The sequence below is a fragment of the Canis lupus genome, chromosome 24 (genome assembly GCF_048164855.1).
Source record: "Canis lupus baileyi chromosome 24, mCanLup2.hap1, whole genome shotgun sequence".
NCBI classification, from domain to species: Eukaryota; Metazoa; Chordata; class Mammalia; order Carnivora; family Canidae; genus Canis; species Canis lupus.
Genome location: NC_132861.1, coordinates 26096827 through 26124354, shown reverse-complemented (window position 1 = coordinate 26124354; position 27528 = coordinate 26096827). Strand labels below are relative to the sequence as shown.

Genomic DNA, 27528 nt, shown 5'->3' with positions numbered 1-27528 from the left:
ATCTCTTTTCTTTCCTAAAGAATAGTGACAATAAGTAGTTTATGTCAAATTACTTGACCCAGTTTTTTCAAATTGTTGCAAAACTTTCTGTTGGCACAGAGGTAACAGAAAATGGAGATCATTTCTTGGTAAGTTATAGTGAAATAAAGGGTGCCATTAGTACTTGAGAGGTCAAATCAGAGGTTGCCCATTGGCAGCCCAGGGACCAGAAACAGCTTGCAAGCTGGCTGTTGGCCTACACAGTGTTTAAAATTTTTTAAATTAGTTGCCAACTTTTAAAAGTCAACTGAATTCGTATAAAAATCTGGATTTCCAACTTGGCCTCTTTTCTAAGCATAGTAGTAATAGACTGGCACGGAATCTCGAGGTTGCCACCAGGGATATGGTTTCCCCACTGAGCCACAGTCCCCGTGGCATCTGCACACTGGCAATTGCTGCTGATTATCACATTCGTGCTGTGATTTGGCAGAAATCTATTACTACATATACTCGATTTCTAGGTTGCTGCCTCTTGATCGCTGAGTTACATTAAATTATAGGCTGTCGAATGAAAAAGCAGTGAAAATAAGTTTTTGTAGTTTAGTCATAAGAAAGCATGGAAGAAACCAAAGAAATGATTTTAAAAATCCTAAGAAGGGAAAGAACGGACATAAAAATATCCTCTCGACAATAACACATGCAGCTTCCGAGTCCCTATTTACACTTGTATTTTGAGTCTCACCATAAAAATAAACTGCCCAGCTACATAAGCACACTCACTGCAAACAGACCTACACTCCACATGGATATATTAAAAGCCTCTATGTTAGAATTAATGTTCTTCTAGCAGTTTCTTCAGCTGTTGTTATGATTAAACTGTTAGCTGGGCTCTGTGGACAGCACCACCACTGAATCCCCCCCTTCATTCACTTGGAAATGAAGATGAATGTTTGTGAGAAAATAAGAGCAGACTCTGAGGGACTCCACAGAACTAATCGGCCTGAGGCACGCAAGCTGCATATCAGAGGCTGAATGGCTGGTTTGGAAGCAGCTAAGGGGACCAGGGCTGCTGGCGGCCCACACTGACTCATAGCTTTTAATAAGGCCTTGACTCCGGCTATCAGGCTAGCGCGGCCGTTTCCCTGGGTCCTGATAAGCCTGTCTCTTTTTATCCAGAGGTTGGGCCTGTGATTTAACATAGCAATGACAGCGACAGTTATCCCAAAAAACATCCTTAACAACTCTCTTCTAATACAAATCACTTATTCTTTGTGAAAGATGAGTGAGTCATGCAAGGAGCAGACTGCCCATTAGTGGGACATTGTTAATTTGCGCTTTAATTAGTTTAGTGGCATATAATTGTTTGAGGTCAAATAATAATTAAATTTTTGTACACCCCCTCTTTCTCCCTGGTAAATTACCACTGGACCACCCTCCACGATAAAGGATCTCTAAATAACACACAGGATGCTTGCTGTATAACACAAGGAAGTGTGTGATTTCTCCCTACAAAAGTCCCCTTTAAAAAACAAAATTTCTTCGTGAAAAGAATCATTCTATCATTATTGATTACAGTTCTCCTTTTAAGGATAAAAATAAAATTGTAATAAACTTTATTCTTCTAATTAGGTGAGTTTATCTGAAGAAAACAGAAAATGCATCAACTTCTAATTGTTGCTATAAATAACAAACAGTAATTAGACTTATAAATATTAAAATGAACTTTTCTTTAGAGAACTCTACCAAAAGAAAATTAAGTATTACATGAAAATCAAATTGGCTTCCCCCAATTAAGTTAAAGTTAAAAAATTGTCTAAATTATCCTCAGCATCTTTTTTTTTCCAGAAGCAAACGCTAGATGGTTATTTAAGATGATGCAGCTAAAAATTTCACCAAGTTCTGCCCAAAAATTAGAACCTAGAACTCTATTTCCTCCTTTTGTCTTAGGGATGGGAGAAAACTTGTTCATAATAATATATTTTGAACGATATTTAAAAAAATAATTTAAGAAAAGCATGATTACTATCAAGTTTATAAGCTGTGAAGAGTGAGAAAGGCTATCTTTGAATTAAAAAACATTATTAACAAAAAAGTGTTCTCAATTGTTCACCCATAAAATTGTATTCTTGAAAACGAAAACTATGTATTCTACTGTGTTGCAGTAAATTAATAGCTCTGAGCTGATTGAGTATATAAGTTCTTGTATACCATAATCTTCTCTGGAAAGAAAATACCTCACCCAAAAATGTATGTTGGCTTTATTAACATTTGTAGGATAATTTCAATAGGCACTTTGCTAATGTTTACCCTTATTTAGCTAGAGCTTCACAACTTCCGTCAGATATTAGAAAAGAAAGATCTCAGGAGGAAACTTTACAAAAGAATAAAATGCAACCCTATCTAGTCATTAAAATAAGTCTTACAAGGACCTTTATCAACAGAGCATTTCATGAGATTCTTTTTTTAAGATTTTATTTATTTATTCACGAGAGACACAGAAAGAGGCAGAGACATAGGCAGAGAGAGAAGCAGGCTCACTGCAGGTAGCCTGATCCTGGACTGGATCCTAGGACCCCAGGATCACAACCTGAGCCAAAGGCAGACGTTCAGCTGCTAAACCACCCAGGTGCCCCGAATCTTTTTTCTGTAAAGATAGACTCTGCACAGATTTAGCATGATTTAATGAGTCTTCTCAATAAATACACACGCCCACTGAAAACGATGGCCAGACAGTAGTTACAGCAGTGAAAGAAGATTTTGTTCAGAAACTGCTACAATAGGGAGAAAAGCTCAGGATGGCACTAGCTTCATTCTGAAAACAAGAATGAGTAGGGATTTATAAGCCAAGGAGTAGCTTGGGTGGGAGCCAGAGTTGGTGGTTACACTTATTAAGAGGAGTCATCAAAGTTAGGGGGGCATTTTTGCTAAACTGTCTTAACAGGATTCTTGCTGATGGAAGGTCAAGGTGATCAAGTATCATCTGGGAGATGGTAGGGGATGAGGACTTTGGCAGATATCAAGGGTGATCAAATATCAAAAGTGAGGCATTCACCCCAAACTGACTTAGCAAGATTCCTGTTAAAACTGGGCTCTGCAGACTCACAAAGAAGGGGTCAAGATAGAGGTCTAGTTGAAAAGAAGGCACAAAAGAGCCTGAATAAAGTTTGGTTAAGGAGAGATTCTTTATTAACATACATACATACACACACACACACATACATACTTACGTTTCCACATAATCATCTACATGTAGAATTTGCCCATTTACAGAGAGGTTGGCAAAATGTAAAATAACCCTGCTGGCATGTTCAAGTTGAGGTCAATCTGAACCATTCTGAATATTACTGTTGACAAAATAAATTAGCCCCTAACCAAATAGAGGCTAATTTTGCTCTATTATCCTAATAATCAATACAATCAGAACAAAATTCTCAAAGCTTAATAGATTTCTTTACTCTGTTCATCATAAATCAGAGATAACTACAACATTAATAATTGCCATTTTGAATGATTTTCAATGACAATAAATTAACTTTTACTTTGAGGTAAAGCTGGTTTCCTCATTTGCCCAAAGGAAAATTATAATCCTCTAAATCAGGATGTGGAAGGGTATCAGAATGTGCCACCCCAAAATATAGGGATTGTTCTGAGCTAAAGGCCATTGAGAAGCAGTAGACATAGGAAAAAGTCTTTTCTAAAAAAAGGGCATAAGTTTTCCTTTTGTAAAAGAAATTTACGTTTATAAAAGTGTCCCCCTCTACTGTACCAGGAAGAACTATCTTTACCTTTATAAAGACATCTTTGATATTGTCAGATCTTTTCTCATAGTCTAATCTGATTCTCAGTAAGAAACCTTTCAAACTTCTGCCTCAAACATCTTGGCCTGATTTCTCTTGTCTTGGGAGTGGATGAGAGGAAAAGCTGTCTATCTTAGCTCAGCATTCCCATTCTCACCTTGCTCTCTATTTCCAGTATGGTGTCTTACATTTAGCAATGCCTTCTGCTCCTTCTATCTCAAATCCTCCAGTTTACCCTCTCGAGAAAAATAAATGTCCAGGCTTATGTTAGTTCATGAAGTGTGTGTGTGTGTGTGTGTGTGTGTGTGTGTGTGTAGTGGGAGTTATTTCCCAGCTACAGGGAGTGCTCTAATTCTTTGTTGAACAGACTCCTGACAAATCCTTCTTCTATCCACTCCATCTTTACATCACTATCAATAATACCTGGTCCAGATTCCTGAGACATTTTAGGGTTCTGTGCTATAAATCAGCAAGTTTCTGCATTTCTCACATTATGGCTCAGACTTCACCTATCTGGGAAACTGTTTATTATTGTCCATTTGTCTCACTAGCTCCCTTTTTTTTTCTGTCTTTTGGGTGTGAGATCAACCATATGTCATTTTAGTGGGTGGAGGGATTTACAGGATGGAGAGATGGCATATGCTTAAATTTTTGATGTGCCAGTTAGTACTTACAGTAGCCGAGGTGATTTCAGGAGGCTAAAAAATATAATGGATCAAAAGATCTTTCAGTCCTAATGTAAATACTTCCCCAACTAGTAAATACTTCTGAATTGTTTGAAGTGGGAGAAGAGAGAAGGGAATTGATATTTATCAAGCTTTAGTTGCATCATAGATTGGTAGTTTACACACTTTAGTTTACACACTTTAAGTAAGTTGTCTTCACAAGCCTACAAAGTAGTTACTTGTGTCTCCACTTTAGAAATGGTAACCTGAGCTTAGTTAGAGATTGCTGAGAAACTTAGTTACACAATCAGGAAGTGTAAGAGCCAGGATTTGCAACTAGGCTGTTTGATTTCAAAATTGGCACCTCTTCAATGTACCTTCTCAATTCATAATCATCGAAAACTATTTATAAGAACTTTAATAACCAACACTAAATCTGTACCTCAGAGGTAGATAGTCCTGTGAATGAAATAAATATATTGTCATTATTTTGGTAGATTACCAAGCTTAAATTTATAAACTAAAAGTTTAGATCTATAAATTAAAAGGATATGGAAAAGGTCACGTTTTGAGGTAAAATTGACATTAATATATCTGTCTTTAGTTACCATGTGAAGGGCACTGGTATTAAAACTTGATATCAGCTCATTTGATCATAAAAATGACAGTGCTTTTAAGACAGGAAAATGAGAACTTAGAAAGGTTACATAATTTGGCCACAAATACACAGCTGTGAAATCAGACTTTAAAACAAGGTCTAACAGACTTCAGACTTTCAACTCCCAAATATTGTATATGTCACTTCCACAAAGAGTCCAAACTGGATGACCAAAGGCCCAAAACTCTTATCTATACTTCATCATTAATTTACTGTGACCATTCATAGTTCACAGAATCTTTTATGATATAGCCTTCTTTCACTGTACAAAAAGAAGGTTGGGAAGATGATCCCAACTGGGTTCACTATGGAGCAGACCCACAGATGTAGAACCACAGCTAACTTTGGTCCTCAAACATTAACTTGTCCTGTTATTATCAAATGACTTTAAATTGCAAGGCAAAGAAATTTTAGAATTGAACTGAATGGGTCTAAATTTGATCTAATGTCCTTGGATATTCCATTAAATGAAATATTAGAGGTCACTCTGAAGGTCACAGAAAGCAGGATCTGGTATTTTTCATAATAAGTGTTAAACTGATACAAAGTTGGTAGAAAACTGATACAAAAGCTGGTAGCACTAGTGACATATCTTTGCCTTTATAAGAGAACCTTGAATAAAAAAGAATGAGAAGAAGTATGTATACACACACACACACACACACACACACACACATACCTGGTGCTCATCATGACAAGTGCACTCGAGAAGTTTTTTTTTGAAAGGGTTTTTTGGCTTATTTATTTGGCAGTTTAAAGACTTCCTCAATATATGAAGATAATATGTGAAAAGTGAATAGTATAGCAATTTTTCCATTTACAAATACAGTTCCCCTTTTGGTATGGAGATAATAAGAAATGAATGTTACAGGAAGGAAAGATGTGTTGACATGTTACAGAGCTGCATAAATATAATGATAAAAGGCCCTGTGATACTAAGACAATGAGATGAATTACTGACATTTTAAAAGTTTAATTAAAAAAAACAGACTTGCAAAAGGAAGATTGAGTAGAGGCACTCTTGATTCCCATTCTCTTGTTCTCAAATATTCATAAAATCATTTTTTAAATATTCAAAAGAGCCAATGTGAATGAATGGATCAAACCCTTTTCAGATCTCAATATGAATCTCTGCCATCTCCAATATTTCTGAGAAAAGGTAAAGAGACAGGACTAACCACTAATTTCAGCCTCAGACCTCATCCAAGGAATGACCCCACCCCAGATGTCAGGATGCTGAGATAGGACTAGAAATCAGGCTCCTATGCTGTAAAAATTGCACCAGGGATCTTTGCCACCTCCACAGGGGACACCAGGACAGGGACAGTGAGAAAGCAACTAGACTAATCAACAGTCTGAATGTGGAATCAATCTCTGGTGTGAGAGGGGCACAAGAGAGTAACCTCCACATTTATTTGAGGTGAAAATAGATCTGTCATCTACATGGAATGCTTAAGCATAACTTTGAGGAGTGTAAATGGAAATAACAAAAAATAAGGATGTTGACTCATTCAGCTCCTTCTAACATCAAGATACATAGAGCATCTCTTGATCAGGTTGTGACTAGGCACCCAGTGACATTTCACATCAACTGGGCATGTTTAAGGGCCACGATCTGTCCAACAAGAAGCTATTATATCCTAAATAGACTTCTTCTAGCCAGGCAATTTTGCCACCTAATCTGTTCCCATTCTGAACACTACAAAGGTCAGAAGACCATCTTCAGGTACCTTGATTATATTATGCTACAAGCAATCTTCCAGACCTTCTCATAATTGACTGACTTTAAGGGAAAAAGAAAAGAACAATTCTATAACTCTTTTCTCATGATTTAATATCACCATGACCATGCTAAGCATTTCACTGGAAGGAACAATATATTAGGGCTTAACTTCCCTAGTATTGCCTTTGCTCAAAGATAAAATTCCAGTTCTTCCCTAGGTTAAAAGGAAGGACAAAGTCTCATAAATCTTCCATTTAAAAACTATGAACTTAGGGGCACCTAGGTGGCCTAGTTGCTTGAGCGTCCTACTCTTGGTTTCAGCTCAGGTTGTGGTTTCCACCATGAAATGGAGCCCCAGGTGGAGCTCTGAGTTCAGTGCAAAGTCTGCTTAAGATTCTTTCTCTCCAACTCCTAACTCTGGGATATGAACAAGGGGTCACTACCTTTTGTAGGTGGGTAGGGGAGGTGGGCGGGGGATGGGGTGACTGGGTGATGAGCACTGAGGGGGGCACCTGACGGGATGAGCACTGGGTGTTATACTATATGTTATATGTTATTTGTAACTCCAATAAAAAAATATACAAAAAAAAAAAAAAAGATTCTTTCTCTCCCTCTCCCTCTCCTCACTCACTAGGTCTAAAATAAATAAATAAATGAAATCTTGAAAAAAAAAGTCTACAAATTTAGAAGACCCTGAGCCTCAGAATTTAGTATGTAGAGCAAATACCTAAAGAGCTATTAAATGTAGAATCCAAGCTCCATCTCCAGAAATTCTGATTCAGTAGACCTAGGGTAGGACCCAGGAATGTCAATGTTTGATATTTTTCTCAGTTGCTCCTAACAGATGATCCAAGATCCCTGCATGAGAAACACTAATGGAAAAACAAAAGTGCCCCTGGATACACTAGAGTGTAATGATTAGACTCTAATGTCATCACTGTCATCCTTCCACGATCATTGTGAAACTAGACAAAGCAGCCATGTAGAAATTATTATATACTCTGTTTCAGGAAAAAAAAAATATTATCCTCTTTCTTCCAGCACTACAGAGAATTATCTTCTCAAAACGTACTATGATCTCTTTTTTGAAGATAAAATTGGTGGCTTTTATTTAATATTCACATTGTACCATAATTTCGTAACTTATGAAAATTACCTGAGAGCCTTAAGAAGCATGAGAGTGAAGAAGCAAATTATGTCTATTTGATATTTTCAGCATTTTCTGCTATCTCCCATTCTATCTTAAAGCTCAACTTTGGTAGCTAGGTCCCTTGAACTTCAAAGAAAATCCTAGTTAAAGGCTCAACATTTTCAATGTCATCACTAATGGCTACTGTTATCATTGCTGACATGAACTTATGAACTACTAAACTAAGCTTGATTTCATTCATATTAATCAAGATGTCAGATAGGAGCACTTACCCTATCTCCAGTTTGACTTATAGGTCTCATATTTTCTTCCTTTAGCAAAGATGTCATCATATCAACTGAAACTTGAACTGTGGCTTAAAGTCAAGTGGTTAAATCAATTAAAGCTATGCTTAGATGTTTAATAATACAATGCTCATCTAGAAACTAGTGTTTCATAGGAGAAAACTTAACACTACCAGAGGAGTCTGTGGATGCCATGTTAAAGACAAACAGAAGGAGGCAGGAAAGAGAGTAAAAGGTTTGGAGGAGGTTCTAGAAGGTAGAGAAACAGAAGAAAATGGAAAATTACTGATTCAGGAAGACATAGTCCCTGACATTTAGTAGTTGTTTAATATAGCATGTGAGTTTTTAAAAATCCATGGAATTTTCTTAAAACTATGATCAAGTCACTTATATCCTATATGGCCCCACTGCCACCATATGTAAAACATGATGCCATTGCATGGAAGCCATGATAGAATTAACTTAGAATGTATTATACCTACACACCTTGAGACATATTCAAGAAAATAGGTATTTGACTCTATCAATAGAATCAAAAAGGGAAAAAAAGACAAACTGAAAGGAGATTTAATGGTAGATTTTAGAAATAAAATTATCCCAAAAGAAATGTAAGATATGTTACTTTCTATTTCCTTTTTCTACTTTTGTTTCCAAAAAAACTAACACATTTATAACCAATAGATACTGTATTTCTCATGTTCCTCATCTCATAAGATGGAGTGATGGAATAGATGGAATAGGAGAGTAGCACTGAAATGAAAGTAAATTTTGATAGGGCAAAAAATTTTTGATTGTCTTATTTCTGAAAGCACTTCTATGTATTGTTGGAACAGAAGCCAATATATCATGAATCCAATGAAACTAAAGTTTCAGGGCCCCTCACTTGCCATTTTAAGGAGTGATAAAAATCATATTGTGAATATGTATCAGGAACTTCAGATCATCTCTGTATTTTAATGACAATAATGATAAAAATAATAATGTAACTAACAATCATTACTATGTTAGAGATTACTATGTGCCAACCGCTATGCTAAATACATCATATCCATTATCTTACTTAGTCTATTCAAAGAAGAGTCACATTTGAGCTTAAGAAGACAAATACCACAACATTGTCAAAAACAGGTCTTTATTCCCTGCCTATCACAAAGGGCAACCAATCAATAATAGATCATGAACAACTCGAAAAGCCGTGTAGTGTTTTACTCCTCTTTGTCATTTACTGCAGCACCTGGAAATAAGGATGTGAACAATTGAATGGCTGAATTGATTAATGTAATTTCACCACCTATCCTCTGCCCAAGGCAACACTGGATGCTGTTAAATGCAAAGGACTATAAAATATTACCTAATTTCAATTTGTGTATGTGTGTGTGTATGTGGGTGTATATGAATAGGTAAGTATGGGGATGGGTGTGTATGTGAGAGAAATGATCCAAAAAAGAAAGAGAGAAAGAAGAAAAAAGAAAGAAAGAAAGAAAGAAAGAAAGAAAGAAAGAAAGAAAGAAAGAAAGAAAGAAAGAAGAAAGAAGGAAAGAAGAAAGAAAGAAAGAAGAAAAGAAAAGAAAAGAAAAGAAAAGAAAAGAAAAAAGAAAAGAAAAGAAAAGAAAAAAGAAAGAAAGAAAAGAAAGAAAGAAAGAAAGAAAGAAAGAAAGAAGAAGAAGAAGAAGAAGAAGAAGAAGAAGAAGAAGAAGAAAGAAAGAAAGAAAGAAAAAAAGAAAGAAAGAAAGAAAGAAGAAAGAAAGAAAGAAAGAAAACAAATAGCACTGCAGCAAAATAAAAAATAGTGTGACCTAAGCCAAAAATACTTCATGTTGATTTTTCTGTATTTTAAATCCATAATTTCCTAAAAAAAAAACAATTATGGCAAGAAAAGAGCCCAAGTGGAAACTCCCATTCATATGAAATGTTTATCTCTGTCCTTTTCCCATCACTGCAATTTGTACTGGATTCTCATTTCAGAAAAACAATTCCTCTGATTTATGACACCTGCTGGTACTTTATTTTTTTTAAGATTTTATTATTCATTCATGAGACACACACACAGAGAGAGAGAGAGAGAGAGAGGGAGAGGCAGAGACACAGGCAGAGAGAGAAGCAGGCTCCATGCAGGGACTAGCCAGGGACTCGATTCCGGGACTCCAGAATCACGCCCAGCCCCAAAGGCAGGCGCTCAACCGCTGAGCCACCCAGGCGTACTTTCTTTAAATGATATATTCCTCCCAATTTTTATATTCACAGTTATATTTACCTTGGTTTTTTTCACTGGGTCATTGTTCATTGACCTCATACTTTCTTTAAATGATATATTCCTCCCAATTTTTATATTCACAGTTGTATTTACCTTGGTTTTTTTCACTGGGTCATTGTTCATTGACCCCATACTTTCTTTAAATGATATATTCCTCCCAATTTTTATATTCACAGTTGTATTCACCTTGTTTTTTTTCACTGGGTCATTGTTCATTGACCTCATACTTACCATTATTTTTTTAGTCTTCTTAGGATATTGGACTCCTCAGTCATCTAGTTGGTTATTCCCCTTTCCCCCAAAATATGCCCCACAATTTCATTCCCATTTCAACTGCTATAATCAAAATTATACCACTTCTGTCCATTGTACAAACAATCTGACTAATATTCTTTTTCCAATCCATTCACAAAGTGGTGACATATTAAATTTCCTAAGAAAGCATGATTCTATTAAAAAGAAACCCACCTTGGGACACCTGGGTGGCTCAGTGGTTGAGCATCTGCCTTCAGCTCAGGTCATGATCCAAGGTCTGGAGATCAAGTCCCACATCAGGCTCCCCAGAGGGAGCCTGCTTATCCCTCTGCCTATGTCTCTGCCTCTCTCTCTGTCTAATGAATAAATAAATATCTTCAAAAATAGATAGATAAAGAAATAAATAAATAAATGAATAAAAAGAAACTCCCCTCCCCTGGTTACAGTCTAAACTCCTTTATTCAGCGATCATGTTTTATTTTTTTAAGTAATATTTAATCTGATAAAAATATAACTTTTGACACAACTATATCATCTAAAGATAAAACCAAATAATTATTGAGGATGAATATTTGTCAAAATGTACCAGAAATCAATTGGAAAGTAGCATTCTAGGTTGAATAATTAGAATTATGCATAAAATGGTAGTGGCTTGATAGAGATGATATCACTAGTCTTCCAGACCACAGGACCCACTGTGGGGAGAACAATTGTGAATGCTATTTTGGAAGCCTAAATTATATATTTTTCTCTATATAACTTGGGTCCAAAATAATAATAATAAAAGGAAAAAATAGGAAAGTATATTATTTTAAAAAATCCAAAACAGTTAAAAATATGGCAGAATGGGAAAAAATAATCACAAAACAATGGAGTGAAACAATCCCCACATTCTGTCTCCACTCCAAAAGCTAGATGCAAGTTTATGCAAATTCTCTGAATCTGTTTCTTCCCCAAACTAATTTTCAATTATTTTTTTACTTATTAGCAAATAATAATTCTCATACATGAGAATAATACAAAAATACAAGGGATTTCGAAGGAATACATTTATAGCTCTCATAGCTCTATGATTATGTCTGCTGAAATTATTTACCTATCAGGTAGGACACTTGCTACAATAATAAACTAATGCCTTGTTCTCTCTTTGAAATAATTTGAAGGAGTCTGGGGTGCCGGGGTGGCTCAGTTGCTTAAGCAGCTGACTCTTGATTTCAGCTCAGGTCCGATCTCAGAGTGGCGGGATCAAGTCACTTGTCGGGCTCTGCACTCTGCTCAGAGTCTGCTTCTCCCCCTCCCTCTACTTTCCGTACACTCCCTCCCCTGCCCACATGTGCATGTGTGCACTCTCTCTCTCTCTCTCTCTAAAATAAATAATTAAAATCTTAAAAACAAAAGAAAAAAATTATTTGAAAGACACAAAGATAGATCTTATAAAAACCAAGATAAGTAAAGCAGGTGAATGCACAAAAAACATCATATAGCTTACTATCCTCAGAGGAGAAAAGGGAAGGAAAATAGAAGTATAATCTTATATACATCCTTAGGGAAAAAAAGCCAAAACTTATTTTTAAGAAGCATACAATCTCTAGAAATAAATTAAAAAATGTACTGTTAATAGGTGAGACTCAGACCAAAGAAAGAGCTGGGAAAGCAAGTGGCTTTCATTATTTCCAAAAGCTTCTATGTGCCTTAGGATTAAAGAAATTGATTATAATTTATTTAGGTTCCCCTACAAACATAAATGATAAATTATCCTGTATATGTTGCTCAATTTTCTAACTATGCATTTAATAGTGGGGACTTTTACAGTGTCCCTAATAGATTTGTACCAATTTTTTTCTAAAAGAATTTTAGGCATGTTGAAGAATTCTTGCTATTTCACCAAAAAAGCCAGCCACATGGTCATTAAAATTTTCTATGGCATTTAAACTTAATATGACTAAGACGTGGTTATAAAATAAAATAACACTCCATATTGGGAAACCTTTTAAAAAGCTGAATGAACCTTTTTATTCTACATACATCAGACTCTTAATGGCTTTTCAACAGTTTAGGCCATTTTGTGAAATTGCCACAGCTGCTTCACATTAGCAGAGAAGTTTTGTTATAAAGGCTAGAGTACAAGCTGCTAAGTCAGACTCCATAGCCCCAAAGTCGATTTTGTTATTTATTCCTTCTGGGTCTTATGGTTTGTTTTGTTTTCTACTTAATGAAGACTTTCCAGGAATTTTTTAAAGAAAAAAACAAAAAAGAAATTGAAATTATGTTCTCCCCAATGAAAATACCCGAACAATTCAATTCAATTATTTATTGAGTGTCTAATCATATTTGGCAATAGGCCTATTAAAATATCAAAATATATCCTTAGAACTTCTGAAATCCCTCCTTGTCGTTTCCCTGAAATTGCAGAAATAAGAAAATATTGCAGCATTAAATACATCATTTTGTGAAAGAGGAAAAATTTATATCAAAATAGCTTCTTTTTTCAATTTTAGAATTGAAATTAAAATAAAAAACTTTCACAAAACTAGTTTTATTGCTTGGTACTCAGAATATCACTTTGAACTGTGTACATTGAAACTATGAGCGTGATCAGGTAACGAGCAGGAAACTTAAGGAAGCCCTTGCTACTTTTTTGTAGACCACATAGCATTTTACATTTGAAGCCAAGGAAAAACTTTACAACAGCTTAATATGGGCTTAATAAGACCTACAAGGTCTTGTTATTTCCAGTGACCTTGCCTCATGCAGGAAGAGCTCCTTGCTTTTGCCCTAGATTATTTTGATTTCAATTAAAATTATGTGAATCATCTAAAAATGTTAGTAAATCTTTCTCAGTAATATTACTAAGTCTTGACTGAGATTTGTCCTTAACTAACTAAATAAAATTGTGGCTTTTAAATGTTATTAAAAGTAAAAGTCTGAATAATTCTTGAGGAAGGCAGAAATTTGTTAAAATCCACATGCCTTCCTCTTGTGAGCAGTTTGGGAAATGGCAATCAGACGATCACACAGTAGCCAAAATGGACTCCTTTTTATGTTGTTCTAAAGAATTGAATACAGTGGCTTACATTGATTAATATAAGCTAAATTTAACTGCTTGATTTTCTAGCTTTGTATTTTCATCTTGGAAACAAGGTCACAGTCCAGTCCAGAATATTTTCATAAATGGTAAAGAGCTAACAATTTGAGATTACATACTTCACACAAGGATCACAAAGAGTTTGATAAGTGTTAACTGATTTTTCTAGTGGCCGGTAGAATATAAAAAATATAGCTGGTGATGAGGATGTACTGTAAACTTGACTCCTGCCTTATTCATAGGAAAAGGACTTTGGGTCTACCTATTGAAGAAAATTAAATTGAAAACAATTAATCATGTGTTTGAGATTAAGTTCATAAATTAGATATAGTCCATGGCCAGATAGATCAACAATTACAACACACAACTGTCGTAGTGGTGGCAGATGTGGGGAATAAAGAAAAGAGAAAAAGAAAAAAGGAAAGAAGGAAGAGAGGAAAGGAGGAAAGAGAGAGAGAAAAAAATAGATTCTCAAATGTTTATAGGCTCCATGTAGACGTTGCCTCAGAAAGGCAGAGAAACTTATAGTTTTCTATATTTATATATGATTCTGCCTTTTTGACTACTCTTTTATTGTACATTTTTAAAGTATTTGGCTATAATGACATCATTATATACATACACACATATATATTCAGCAGCCTTTTCTCCTAATATTTATGCATGTGGGCAATGAAAAGGCCGTACACATATAAAATCCAAAATTCTTCAAAGTGAAACTTGAAAAGATTTTTCATTTTGGATGTCTGCTATTTTAAACCATAGTATTACAATCCCAGTCAAAAAAGTCCAATAAGTCAATTCTGAGTTTTGTTCATCAATTCTATAAGCTTAAATGCTCATGAAGTCTTATTAACTAAAGACTTGACTGGCAAATATCTTTTTAATATTAGAAACTAAAGTTTGGTGCATTTAAATAAAAGTCAAAAGATGAATGGTTTATATATACAATGGAATATTACTCAGCCATTAGAAACGACAAATACCCACCATTTGCTTAGTTGTGGATGGAACTGGAGGGTATTATGCTGAGTGAAGTAAGTCAATCAGAGAAGGACAAACATTATATAGTCTCATTCATTTGGGGAATATAAAAAATAGTGAAAGGGAATAAAGGGGAAAGGAGAAAAAATGAGTGGGAAATATCAGAAAGGGAGACAGAACATGGAAGACTCCTAACTCTGGGAAACAAACTAGGGGTGGTGGAAGGAGAGGTGGGGGGGGGGGGGTGACTGGGTGACAGACACTGAGGTGGGCACTTGACGGGATGAGCACTGGGTGTTATTCTATATGTTGGCAAATTGAACACCAATAAAAAATAAGTTTTAGATAAATAAATAAATAAATATCAAATCAAATTACCATTCTGTCAGCATATGTAATATCATAGTATGATTTAATTTTTTGTAAGTAGAATGATTATTTGTTGTTCACAAATTAAGTATCAAGAAATGTCATTTCTAGGACTTTTAAAATTTATTAAAATTAAATAGAAATTTTATATGTTTTGACTCTAGTATTAAAATTATTCTTAAACAAAACATGGGTATGTGATGATATTTTAAGCTAATCCAAAAAGTTAAAAAAAAAAAAAAGCTCTCTAATTTCATGGCTATTAAGAATATGAGGTTTCTTGGCACATATTATTTATTTATTTTTCTTTTAAAGATTTTATTTATTTATTCATGAGAGACAGACAGAGAGGGAGAGAGAGAGAGGCAGAGACACAGGCAGAGGGAGAAGCAGGCTCCATGCAGGGAGCCCGACACAGGACTCGATCCCGGGTCTCCAGGATCACGCCCTGGCCGAAGGCAGCGATACACCACTGAGCGACCGGGGCTGCCCTTCTTGGCACATTTTAGTTAAAATTAACCAATATTAATAGTTTCAATTGAATCATTGAGAAACTGAAGCCAAATGTTAATTTAAAAGAATGGTAAACCATAATTAAAATCTAATTAATCATAGAAACTTTGTCTTTATAAACAATTAAGGACCATTTTAATCACAAATAGATCACTTATATTTACAGTGATGGGCGAGCCTACTGGTCTTTTATAAATATAATATCTAATAAGTAGTTCTTATAATAAGCAAAAACACTTTGTACTTTTTTTTTAAGATCTCATTTATTTATTAATGAGAGAGGGAGAGAGGGGCAGAAACACATGCAAAGGGAAAAGCAGGCTCCATGCAAGGAGCCCTACATGGGACTCGAATCCGGGTCCCCACGATCAGGCCCTGGGCTGAAGGCAGCGCTAAACCGCTGAGCCACCCGGGCTGCCCCACTTTGTACTTTCTAGATGTTTTTAAATATGCAAAGACCAGCATGTTTCCCTATTTATGATATTGTTTTTTTTTGTTTTTGTTTTTTTTGTCTGATGCAAATACTTGTATCTTTTCATTTTCCATGCTTTTGAATATCAGGAAGTGATGTTATTGATTTCATGGTCGTGTGTGTGTGTGTGTGTGTGTGTGTGTGTGTGTGGTCATTTGTAAAGTGAATCCTGAGGTGGAAGGGGAATTATTTCTTTATAATGAGAACAGGCTTGCAGTATCAAATTATTCTCCAGTATAAAAATAAAGAAAGCAACAAAGAAGAATTGTCTTGAATTAAGCATTTATGTGCCAGATACAAAAATGTCTTGTTTGCAAGATAAATTATGAATCACATAATACAGTTTGACTTTTATATCCATTTAGATTTTTACTTTTTCTAAGACCTAAAAATGTGGCCTTTACAATAAATATAGTATTTATCTGTTACCATGAAACATTTGAATCATTTTATAAAATTTATTGTTATAACATACATATACTAAAAGTATACAAATCTTAAGTGTGCAACACAATGTTTTTACATATATATTAAGATTTATATATATATACATATATAAAAATACCTTTCTTTACCACTATTCAGATAGAGACTATTTTCCTACCTCTCAAGATCAATAATCTTTTAAGATAAAAATTCTGGTTTTTATCACCACCGATTAGCTTTGTTCATTATTGTACTTATATAAATGAAATCATATAATATGTAGTCTTTTGATCTTTGTTTTTTAAAAATATAACTACAATTGAATGTTTTTTAGTATATTCATAAATATGTACAACCAACACCACTATCTATTTCCACAATATTTTTATCATCCCAAAAAGAGCCCTATGCCTGTTAGCAGGCACTCACACGTTTGCCTATTCTGCTCATTCCATGTAAAACGCATCATATAACAATTAGCCTTTCATGTCTGACTTCTTTGATTTTACATAATGTTTTCAAGATTCATCCATTTAGTAGCATGTATCAGGACTTCATACCTTTTAATGACCAAATAGTATTCCATTGTATGGAAAGATCACATTTACTTATCCCTTCATTGGTTGATGGATATTTAGGTTGTTTACACTTTTAAATACTATAAATATCATGCTACGAAAATTTATGTATAAATCTTTATGTGGACATATGTTTTTAATTCTCTTTGGCAGAATATCTAGAAATAAGACTGCCAATTTGTAGGGTAGTCTAAGTTTACTTTTTTTTTTTTTTTTTTTTTTTTTTTTTATTTATGATAGTCACAGAGAGAGAGAGGCAGAGACACAGGCAGAGGGAGGAGCAGGCTCCATGCACCGGGAGCCCGACGTGGGATTCGATCCCCGGTCTCCAGGATCGCGCCCTGGGCCAAAGGCAGGCGCCAAACCGCTGCGCCACCCAGGGATCCCCTATGTTTACTTTTTGAGGAGTTGCCCAACTTTATTTCAAAGTTGAATCACGATATGGTACACCTGAAACTAATATTATACTGTATGTTAACTAACTGAAATTTAAATAAAAACTTAAACACACACACACACACAACAAAGTGACCACACCACTTTAAACTCCCATTAGTAATGTCTGAGGTTTCAGTTTCTTCCCACCCTCCTTAAAATTTGTTAGTCGTTTTTTTATTATAGCCAACTAGTGAGTGTAAAGTGGTATCTCATTATAGTTTAATTTTCATTTTCTTAATAACTCAAGATATTAAACGCTTTTTCATGTACTTACTATTCATTCACTTATCTTTGAATAGATGGGTCTACAAAAATACTTTGTCTATTTTTATTTGCCTGATCCCAGAGCGTGAAGAGTTACTCCTATGTTTACTTCTAAGAATTTTATACTTTTAAGGATTCCTGGGTGGCTCCCCACAGGGAGCCTGCTTCTCCCTCTACATGTGTGTCTGCCTGTCACTCTGTGTCTCTCATGAATAAATGAATAAAATAAAATAATATACATAGGCATGAATCAGATGTTAATTACCTTAAAAAATAATTTTATACTTTTAGCTCTTACATGTTGGTCTACAATCCATTTTGAGTTAGTTCTTATACATGGTGTAAAGTGGATGTCCAACTTCATTATTTTGCATCTATAGATCCAGTTAACCCAGAACCATTTATTGAAAAGATTATTCACTTCCTTGCTTAATTGACTTACTTCACTCACTGAAAATCATTTGACCATAAACATAAGGGTAAATTTCTAAACTCTCAACTCCTATCTTAATGATCTATGTTTATCCTCAAGTCAGTATCATAATTCTTTGCTTATTGTAACTTTATAGTAAATATAAATCCTCCAAATTTTTTCCTTTGTGTCAGAATAGACTTTGCCAGGGCGCCTGGATGGCTCAGTCTGTTAAGTGCCTGACTGACTTCAGCTCAGGTCATGATCTCAGGGAACTGCGATGGAACCCCTGAGTCCCTCTATCCTGGCTCTGTGCTCAACAGGAAGTCTGCTTCTCCCTCTCCCTCTGCCCCACCCCCTGCTCATGGATGCTCTCACTCTCTCTCAAATAAATGAATAAAATTTTAAATAAACAAAATCTAAGAAAAAAATAGATTTTGTCAATTTGGGTTCCCTTGAATTTCCATGTGAAATCAACCTGTCAATTTCTCCACAAAGAAGGAGGAGGCGGAGGCAGCTGGAATTTTAATAGGCATTGTAATGAATCTATAGATCAGTTTGGAGAATATTGCCATTTTAACAATAATATGTTCCAGTCCATGAATGTGAATACTTTCTAGTTATTTCAGTCTTTTAAAATTTCTTTCAATGATGCTTTATGTTTCAGTGTAACAAGTCTTTTGTTTCTTTTGTTAATGCTATTCTTAAAATATTATGCTTTTTTATGGAATTGATTTCTCAATTTTATTCTGGGATCCATAGATATGCAATTGATTTTTGTATATTGATCTTGTATCTTTAACTTTGTTAAACTGGCTTATTAGTTCAAACAGGGTTTTTAGCAGATTCCTAAGATCTTCTGAATAGAAGATCACATCATCTACAAAAAGAAATAGTTTTACATATTTTCTTTCTATTTGAATTCCTTTTATTTCTTCTTCTTGACTAATTTTCTACATAGACCTTTTAATATAATGTTGAATAATGTGATAAAAGCAGACAGTCTTGTCTGGGTTCTGATTTTAGGAGGAAAACATCCAGTCTTTAGCTACTTAACATAATGTTAGCCGTGGGGTTTTCATAGATAGCCTTCATCAGGTTGTGATAATTTCCTTCTATTCCTAGTTTGTTGAGTGCGTTTATCACACAATGGTGTTGCATCTTTGTCAATGGATTTTTTTTTTTTTTGCATTCTGAGATTATCATGCAGTTTTGACCTATATGCTATTAACATGATGTATTACATTGATTAATTTTCATATGTTGACCCAACCTTATGTTCCTGGGATAAATTCCACATTCTTGGTCTATATATTCCTTTTCATATGTTTCTAGACTCAGTTTACTAGTCTTTTGTTAAGGATTTTTGTTTTTATATTCATAAATCAAAATGATCTCCAGTTTCTTTCTTTGTTGATGATCTTTTTCTGATTTTGGCGTCATAGAATGAATTGGTTGGGTATTCTCTTCTGTTTTTTAGAAGAGCTTTGAAGGATTGTTGTTAATTCTGCTTAAATATTTGGAAGAATTCACCAGTAAAGCTTGAACTTGGGCTTAAACTTTCCTTTTTTTGGGCAGTTTATAAACTGCAAGTTTAAAATCTTTACATGGGGGAATCCCTGGGTGACTCAGCGGTTTAGCGCCTGCCTTTGACCCAGGGCGCAATCTTGGAGTCCCGGGATCGAGTCCCACGTCGGGCTCCCGGCATGGAGCCTGCTTCTCCCTCCTCCTGTGTCTCTGCCTCTCTTTTTCTCTCTATGTCTATCATAAATAAAAAAATAAATCTTTAAAAAATACATAAATACATAAATACATAAATACTAAAATCTTTACATGTTATATATATGTTCGGATTTTTTTATTTCTTCGTGAGTCGGTCTCAGTAGTTTGTCTTTCTAGAAAATTTTTCATTTTGTATAAATTATATAATTTGTTGGCATACAATTGTTCATAACATTTCCTTATAATCCTTTTTTATTTCTGTCAGATCAGTGGTGACGTTTTCTCTTTCACTCTTGATTTTAGTAACTTGAGTCTTCTCTCATCTCTTTCTCTCTCTTTTCCCTCTTCGTCAGTCAGTCTTCCTAAAGACTTGTCAGATTTGGGGCACCTGAGTGGCTCAGTAATTTAGTTTATGCTTTTGGCTCAGGTTGTGATCCTGGGGTCCTGGGATGGAGTCCTGCATCAGGCTCCCCACAGGAAGCTTGCTTCCCCCTCTGCCTGTATGTCTGCTTCTCTCTGTGTGTCTCTTGTGAATAAATAAAATCTTAAAAAAAAAGACTTGTCAAATTTTTTTATCTTTTCAAAAAGCCAACTTTTGGTGTCATTGATTGTCTTTATTGTTTTTCAACTCTAATTTGTTTCTATTCTAACTTTTAGTGTTTCCTTCTTTCTGCTTGCTCTGGGTTTCATTATCTCTTCTTTTTCTATTTTCTTAAGATGAAAGTTTGGTTATTGATTTGAGATACTTCTTTTCTAATATAAGTGTTTAGTTATAAATGCCCCCATAAGCACTGCTTTAGTTGCATCCCATAACATTTGTATATTGTGTTTTGTTTTCATTTATTTCAAAGTATTTTCTAATTTCACTTGTGATTTGATTTTTTTTTCCTCTAGTATGTACTTTTTTGCTTCTAGTTTCATTGCTCATGATTATGTCTGGTGAGGTTTATTTATGTGGCTTTTTGTAGCAGCAGTTCATTATTTTTATTGATGTTTTATATTCTCCTTAATAAATGTATTGCAATTATTGTCCGTTCTATCAATAGACTGGTTTATTTTCAATTTTTGTCTATTATGGCTAAAACTTTCATGTCTTTCACTGTACATACAAAGTCATTTCTCTTTAGTATATTTTTAGAAATGAAATTGTTTGATCAGGATAGGCTTAATCTAAATGTCATGCCCTGTAAGACTATGATTCCTAAGTGTATAGCTTATAGCTTGAATTCTAAGAAAAATAAGAAGTCATCTGGGCTGAAATAAATAAGGTATCTGAAAGGCTTACTTGAACACTTCTACTTTACTTGCTAAATTTGGGGGAGCATAATGCAATTAAGTTTTTATATATGTGTGTGTAATTGGTCTGCTCTAGTGAGAGTGTTTTGGCCAGGTATTTACTTTGGGGTTTTCACTTGTTCATTATGTTCAACTTTTAAAAAGAAGTTGATTATATAAACTTAAAAGTATGTACCATGTGCTTTTAAGTTTGATCTAAATAAGAAGAAAGCTAGAGAAAGGAATTTATTTTAGAATGTAGATGCTGGTTTTCTTTGTTCATCTAACATGATAATATATTAATAGACTTAGGGACTAAGTACCCCTAGGATTTTAAAATTTTTAGAGGAAGAGTTCAAGGTTAGTAAATATAACACAGTATAATATGTGAGTAATTGTATCTATGTTTATATAAAAGCAGCAGTAATATATCAAATATGTATCAAACATGCTTATAGAATGCATGCATTGAGGATTTAACACTCTCTTTGCACCGAAGACCAAGGTGCATTTTATTTTATTTTATTTTATTTTATTTTGTTTTATTTTATTAAAGATTTTATTTATTTATTCATGAGATACACAGAGGGAGAGAGAGAGGCAGAGACACAGGCAGAGTGAGAAGCAGGCTCCACGCAGGGAGCCCGACGTGGGACTTGATCCAGAGTCCCCAGGATCACACCCTGGGACGAAGGCAGGTGCTAAACTGCTGAGCCACCCAGGCTGCCCCCCAAGGTGCATTTTAAATGTAATGAGTTAGAGGCAGGAAAAGTTTGTTTCTTGTGTTTTCTTGGTGAACAGGATATGTCTGTGAATGAAAGTTTCTATTGTGATGTGTCTGTAAGTTCATTTAGATTCCACTATAAATTAAGCAGATCACTAGAGATGAGGGCTGATGGAAGGAAACATATAGTTAAGACTATCCAACAGTTATCATAATCATTACAACTTTTTTTCAGAAGCAATCCTTCAGGAAAAGACTCTATCTAATCACAAAATCCAAATGGTTTCTTCTATTGTGCTTTTCTGTTTGTGACCAAGGAGAGTGTGTGGGAAATAACCAAAATGTTTCTAATGAACATTTTTCATTGAGCATAGGAAGAAGTCTTCTCATCCAACCAAAGGCTACATTTTTGTTTCCTTTAGGATTTTTTTTTAAGATTCTATTTATTTATTTATTCGAGGGAAAGCAAGAGTAAGAGAGCACAAGTAGGAGTAGCAGCAGAGGGAGTGGCAGAGTGGTCACGACCTGGTCCAAAGGCAGATGCCAAACAGACTGAGCCACCCAGGCGCCCCTCCTCTAGGATGGTTTAAGGACACATGTCTCACATATTCATTCAGAAGAAACAAGATTAACATTTGACTTTACATTTTGTTTATAATTTTAGTGTTTTCTTATAAAAGATTTTGCAAATTTGACTTAGACTGTAGTTCATTATTTGGTAATTAAAGAAATTAAGTAAATTCCATACCTACCTTTGTTAATTTCATTGAATTTTCTACTATAAACATATTTCCTAAAAAAAAAAAAAAAAAACTGTAAAACAAATTTAAAAAGAAACCAAACCAGGAATAGTAGATACTTTAAATTACCCAAAGGTATATCAACAAGGGTAGCTTTCTAAAAAAAAAAAAAAAAAAAAAAAAAAAAACAAGGGTAGCTTTCTAAACCTTGTTTCATCCACCCACAGAACAGAGTTTCTGTGACCACACGATATGAAAAGATGCTCTACAATCAATAAGTCTTAACAGTTTTTCTATTCTTATTATGAGTAAATGGACAGACTGTGAGACACACACACAAATTATTTTTAATTAGTGGCCTAATTTTAATATTAATATTAATAATTCTAGTAATTCAGAGTGAAATGACATAATTTTTGAAGCCTCATTGTAGAATTAAACACATGTCAACAACAATTTTGAAGGCTTTTTTATGGGTTCTGCTGTTTAGTCATGCTGTCCCAGTTTGTACCTATACAAATATGTCTACATTTTTTCATGTAGACTTATATTAAATTTGATCTTGTCTGTATTAATTTATTAATTCAAACTTTTGAAAACTATTTTAAATAGTAAAAATAGGGACACTTCAGTGGCTCAGTGGTTGAGTGTCTGCCTTTGGCTCAGGTCCTGATCCCAGAATCCTAGGATCAAGCCCTATATCAGGCTCCCTGCAGATGCTTCTCATCTGCCTATGTCTCTGCCTCTCTCTCTCTGTGTCTCTCATGAATAAATAAAATCTTTAAAAAAATAATAAATAATAAAAATAATATCTATTATATTTGTTATCTCTCACAGCTTACAGTGGCTCTAAAATTTGACAATTGGCTATGTCTTTAGTCAAAAATACCTGAAAGTGAACAGGGTAACTGTACAGCAAAATACAATAAAGAATAATCTTAAAAAAAAAAGAATAATCTTTGCAGAGATCAATTTCAGATCTACACCTCTCCCTCTCTCTCTCTCTTTCTCTCAGAGGAATAATAGAGTAAGTCACTAAGACATTGAAAGAATTGATCAAATCATAAATAAGAAATGTATAGCTGGCTGGCTGAACAGATCGATGGATAGCTAACAAAACTCTGAGGGAGTGGTATTTTGTTAAGGGAGGTAATGAAATGTTAAAGACAATATTCCATCTTTAGCCTCAATGAGACACCTAGGGAAAGTCTATTGAATGAGTCCTCCTGTCTGACAAATATTAGTAGTGAAAGAAGTTACTAAGAGAAAGGCCAGAGAAATAATAAAAATTATTTTCCTTAGATTGGCTCAATTTTTTGAACGATAAAATGTATAGTAGTTTATGCACTAAATAAAGCTTCAACCATGAATTACAGATCTTCCCTTTCCAAAAAATAGCAGCATTTGACTCTTAAAATTCCTTGTTTTCCTTCCCAATCCAAGAAAAAAAAAAAAAAAAAACAGACATATAAAAAAGCCCAGTTCTTCATTTCATGCCCAGAAAGTAGGTGTCTGTGTGTGCATGTGTGATTTCCTGAGGCATATTTTGTGCCTCAACACTCACTAAGACACAAGGTTAAATCTGTGCTGCCCATTTGCAGCTGTAAAAACCCAAATATTGAGCAGAGCTGCAATTTAAAGGGTATGAAATAGTACAGCTTCCTAAGGCACAGATATATGAATGAAAATGTCAGAGAAATGTATTCAGCACAAATGAAGGAAAAGTTTTTAAAGATTAGAAAGGGAAACAGATATTCTTGAACATCTAGTGTGTGCCAATAAGTTTAAATATATAACGAGTTGATTCTTGTCATATATTCTAAACAGCTGATAGGAAGAAAATAGAAAAACTCAATTATAAGTTTCAAGTAGCATTTTTTGTTGTGAGTACAAACTTTATTTTAAATATTAAGATAAATGTGTTTCTTTTCCTAGATAAACCAACCTAATGAGTTTTACAAGCATAAAAACTAAGAAAACATGTCTTCTGGGTAAAAAAAAAAAAAAAAGATTTGGGGCAATGTGTTATGTAAGAAGCTAAACTATTCTATGAAATGGGGAAAAGATGGTTAGTTTCTTGTGGTTGCCAATTCCTCTGCAAACAGTAGGGGTAAAAAAGAAAAAGCTATGATCATAATAAAATCTTCCCTTTAAACTCAAATTGCTATTATTACTTTAAAATATTTATTTTCTTAGAACCAATCTAAAATTCCCCTTACTGATATATGCTGGTCTCCCACATCTGTGTCTCCCTTGTCATGGTTTCAGTTACTTATGGTCAACCATGGACTGGAAGTTGGTGATTTTCCTTCTGACATACTGTCAGATGGTCAGTAGTAACCTACTGCTATGTCAAATACCCACCTTATTTACTTCACTTCATCTTATTTTGTAGTCATTTTATCATCTCATGTCATCAAAAGAAGATAAGTGAGTATAGAACAATAACATATCCTGAGAGAGAAAGACCACAACTCTATAATTTATATTATAGGATATTGTTATAGTTTTTGTATTTTGTTAATATCTATTGTTGTTAATATCTTTAATGTGCCTAATTTATAAATTAAACTTTATCAAAGGTATGTATGTATAAGAAAATACATAGTTTATAGGGTTCAGTAGTATCTGCATTTCAGGCATCCACTGGGGATCTTGGAACAAAAATTTATATATTTTTATGTATTTGTATATGTGCATGTATATATTCATCTTAGCCTGTTTAGGCTGCTATGCTAATACCAGAGAGTGGGTGGAAGTTATGGAAGCTGGGTAGTCTAAGATTAAGGTGGCAGTAGATGTGGTGCCTTGTGAGAGCCCACTTCTTAGTTCATAGTCAACTGTCTTCTCACTGCGTCTTCACATAAAGGAAAGGACAAGGGAGCTTTCTGGAGCCTCTTTTATAAGGGCACTAAATCCCATTCATGAGGGCTCTGTCCTCATGATCTAATCACCTCCCAGAGGCCTCACCCCTCAATATCATCACATTGGGGATTAGGTTTCAACATATGAATTTGAAGGGGAAACATAAACATTCAGTCGATAGCAATATATATGTGTGTGTGTATGTGTGTGTGTGTGTGTATGTGTGTGTGTATGTATGTATATGTAATAAAATTGGCAGGAGAAAACACAGACTTGGTGTTTATGCTGAGCTGGAGGAAAGCAAAACATTGACTTTGGGGAAAATTCTATTGTAAGATTATTATATTCTTTTAGAAATCTTATGGTTAGACTGTACTCCACATTGTGGGGAGACATAAGACATTTTCCCCAGGTGTAGTGGAAGTTCTCATGGCACATCTTCCTGCATACAGTTAAATTCTGGAGCAGAATTGAAGAGGTAGAGGTGGAGTAGAGAGAAAACGTTTTTCCATCTCAAAGTCACAAAGACTTGGAGGACTGAATTGAAACAGGTGAGATTACTTGAGGGCTGCCCTGCTGGAAATGGTGAAGTGGTAAGGCTCCTATGATGTGGCAAAAGGCCAGGATCATTGGCAGGGTCTGGAGGTTTGCCACAGTGAGGCAAGGTAAGAGCTCAGTAAAATGGAGAGGACCTGTAATGGGTCTCAGTCTTGTTTGTGTATTTGAGAACTTTTAAGTAGTTACTTTTAGATATTTTTATTGCTGGAATTTCCATCCATTTCCTCAAGCCTTGAATAATGTCCCATTAAAAGTTGTAGCTACATTCTTCCTTTGCCACAGAGGACTGAGAACAGGCTCTGTACACCATGCTGGTAGTGATGCTATATAAGAGAAAGCATGGCAGCCAGAGGAAAATCAAGATGATTTCTTGAAGTAGCAGGAATGGCACAAGGGAAGAGCAGAACCCCAGAAGACTACACTTAGATGACTCTGTGGAACATCTAGACCTAGTGGATTCCCCAAAATGTTCATGGGAAAACCAATGGTGCAACCAATAACATGGTAAAAGACTGACTGCTCATCATCAAGTGGAAGTATAACTCAAACCATTAAAAAAGAAATTTGACTGCAGTCCAGTAACTCCCAATAGACAGAAATTACACACAATATATATTATTTTCCAGTAGTTAATTATCATGGCAACTCTTTGAAGTAGATATTTGAATTTTGTTTCATGAATGAGAAATTGAGGTTTTGATAAACTAAGTTTCTTACCAAACACCATATGGCTCCTAAATATCAAGTCTAAGTTTTAGGTTGAGTTATATGACTTCAAATCTTCTGTTTTTTCTTTGAACAACGTGAAATATTAAAAAGTAATTAAGATTGGGGCACCTGGGTGGCTCAGCTGGTTAAGGGTTCAACACTTTCTTTTTAAGATTTATTTATTTATCTTAGGGGGAGGAGGGGTAGAGAGAGGAGAGAGTTTTAAGCAGACTCAGCCAGGACTCGACCTCATCACCCTGAGATCATGACCAAAACTGGGAGATTTAACCAACTGTACCACTAAGGCACCCCAAGCCTCTGACTTGATTTTGGCTCAGGTTATGATCTGAGGGTTGTGAGATCGAGCCTCATGAACCTCTCTCTCCTTCTACCTCTGCCCCTCCCCCCTCTCGCTCCCTTTTTAAAAAAAAAGTAATTAAGATCTCGTTAATGAAAGAATTCAGATAGAGTTCAAATGACAAAATGCCTGAGGATGTTATAAAAAAATCATATATATATATGATATATATATATATGAGAGAGGTTGGACCAACAGTTCTAATATACTGTGATCCTTACTCTTTGTGCCTGCATTAATTATAAGCCACAAATCTAATCCTTCAGGTGATA

The 27528-nt window shown here is 34.8% G+C and overlaps 1 protein-coding gene across 9 annotated transcripts in view; it reads right to left on the bottom strand.

Moving 5' to 3' along the window:
- Positions 1–27528, bottom strand: part of LOC140615899 (uncharacterized) — a 309775-nt gene that overhangs the window by 55783 nt on the left and 226464 nt on the right. For 4 of the 9 annotated variants that reach the window (XM_072795998.1, XM_072795999.1, XM_072796009.1 and 1 more), the window contains one exon: positions 22780–22820. The exons of 1 other annotated variant lie outside the window; for it this stretch is intronic. In XM_072795998.1, coding sequence (XP_072652099.1) covers positions 22780–22820 — 41 coding nt within the window. Of the gene's footprint in view, positions 1–9371; positions 9491–16452; positions 20068–22779; positions 22821–27528 lie in introns of those variants that run through there. 4 more of the 9 variants (XM_072796000.1, XM_072796008.1, XM_072796001.1 and 1 more) reach the window with 2 other exon arrangements.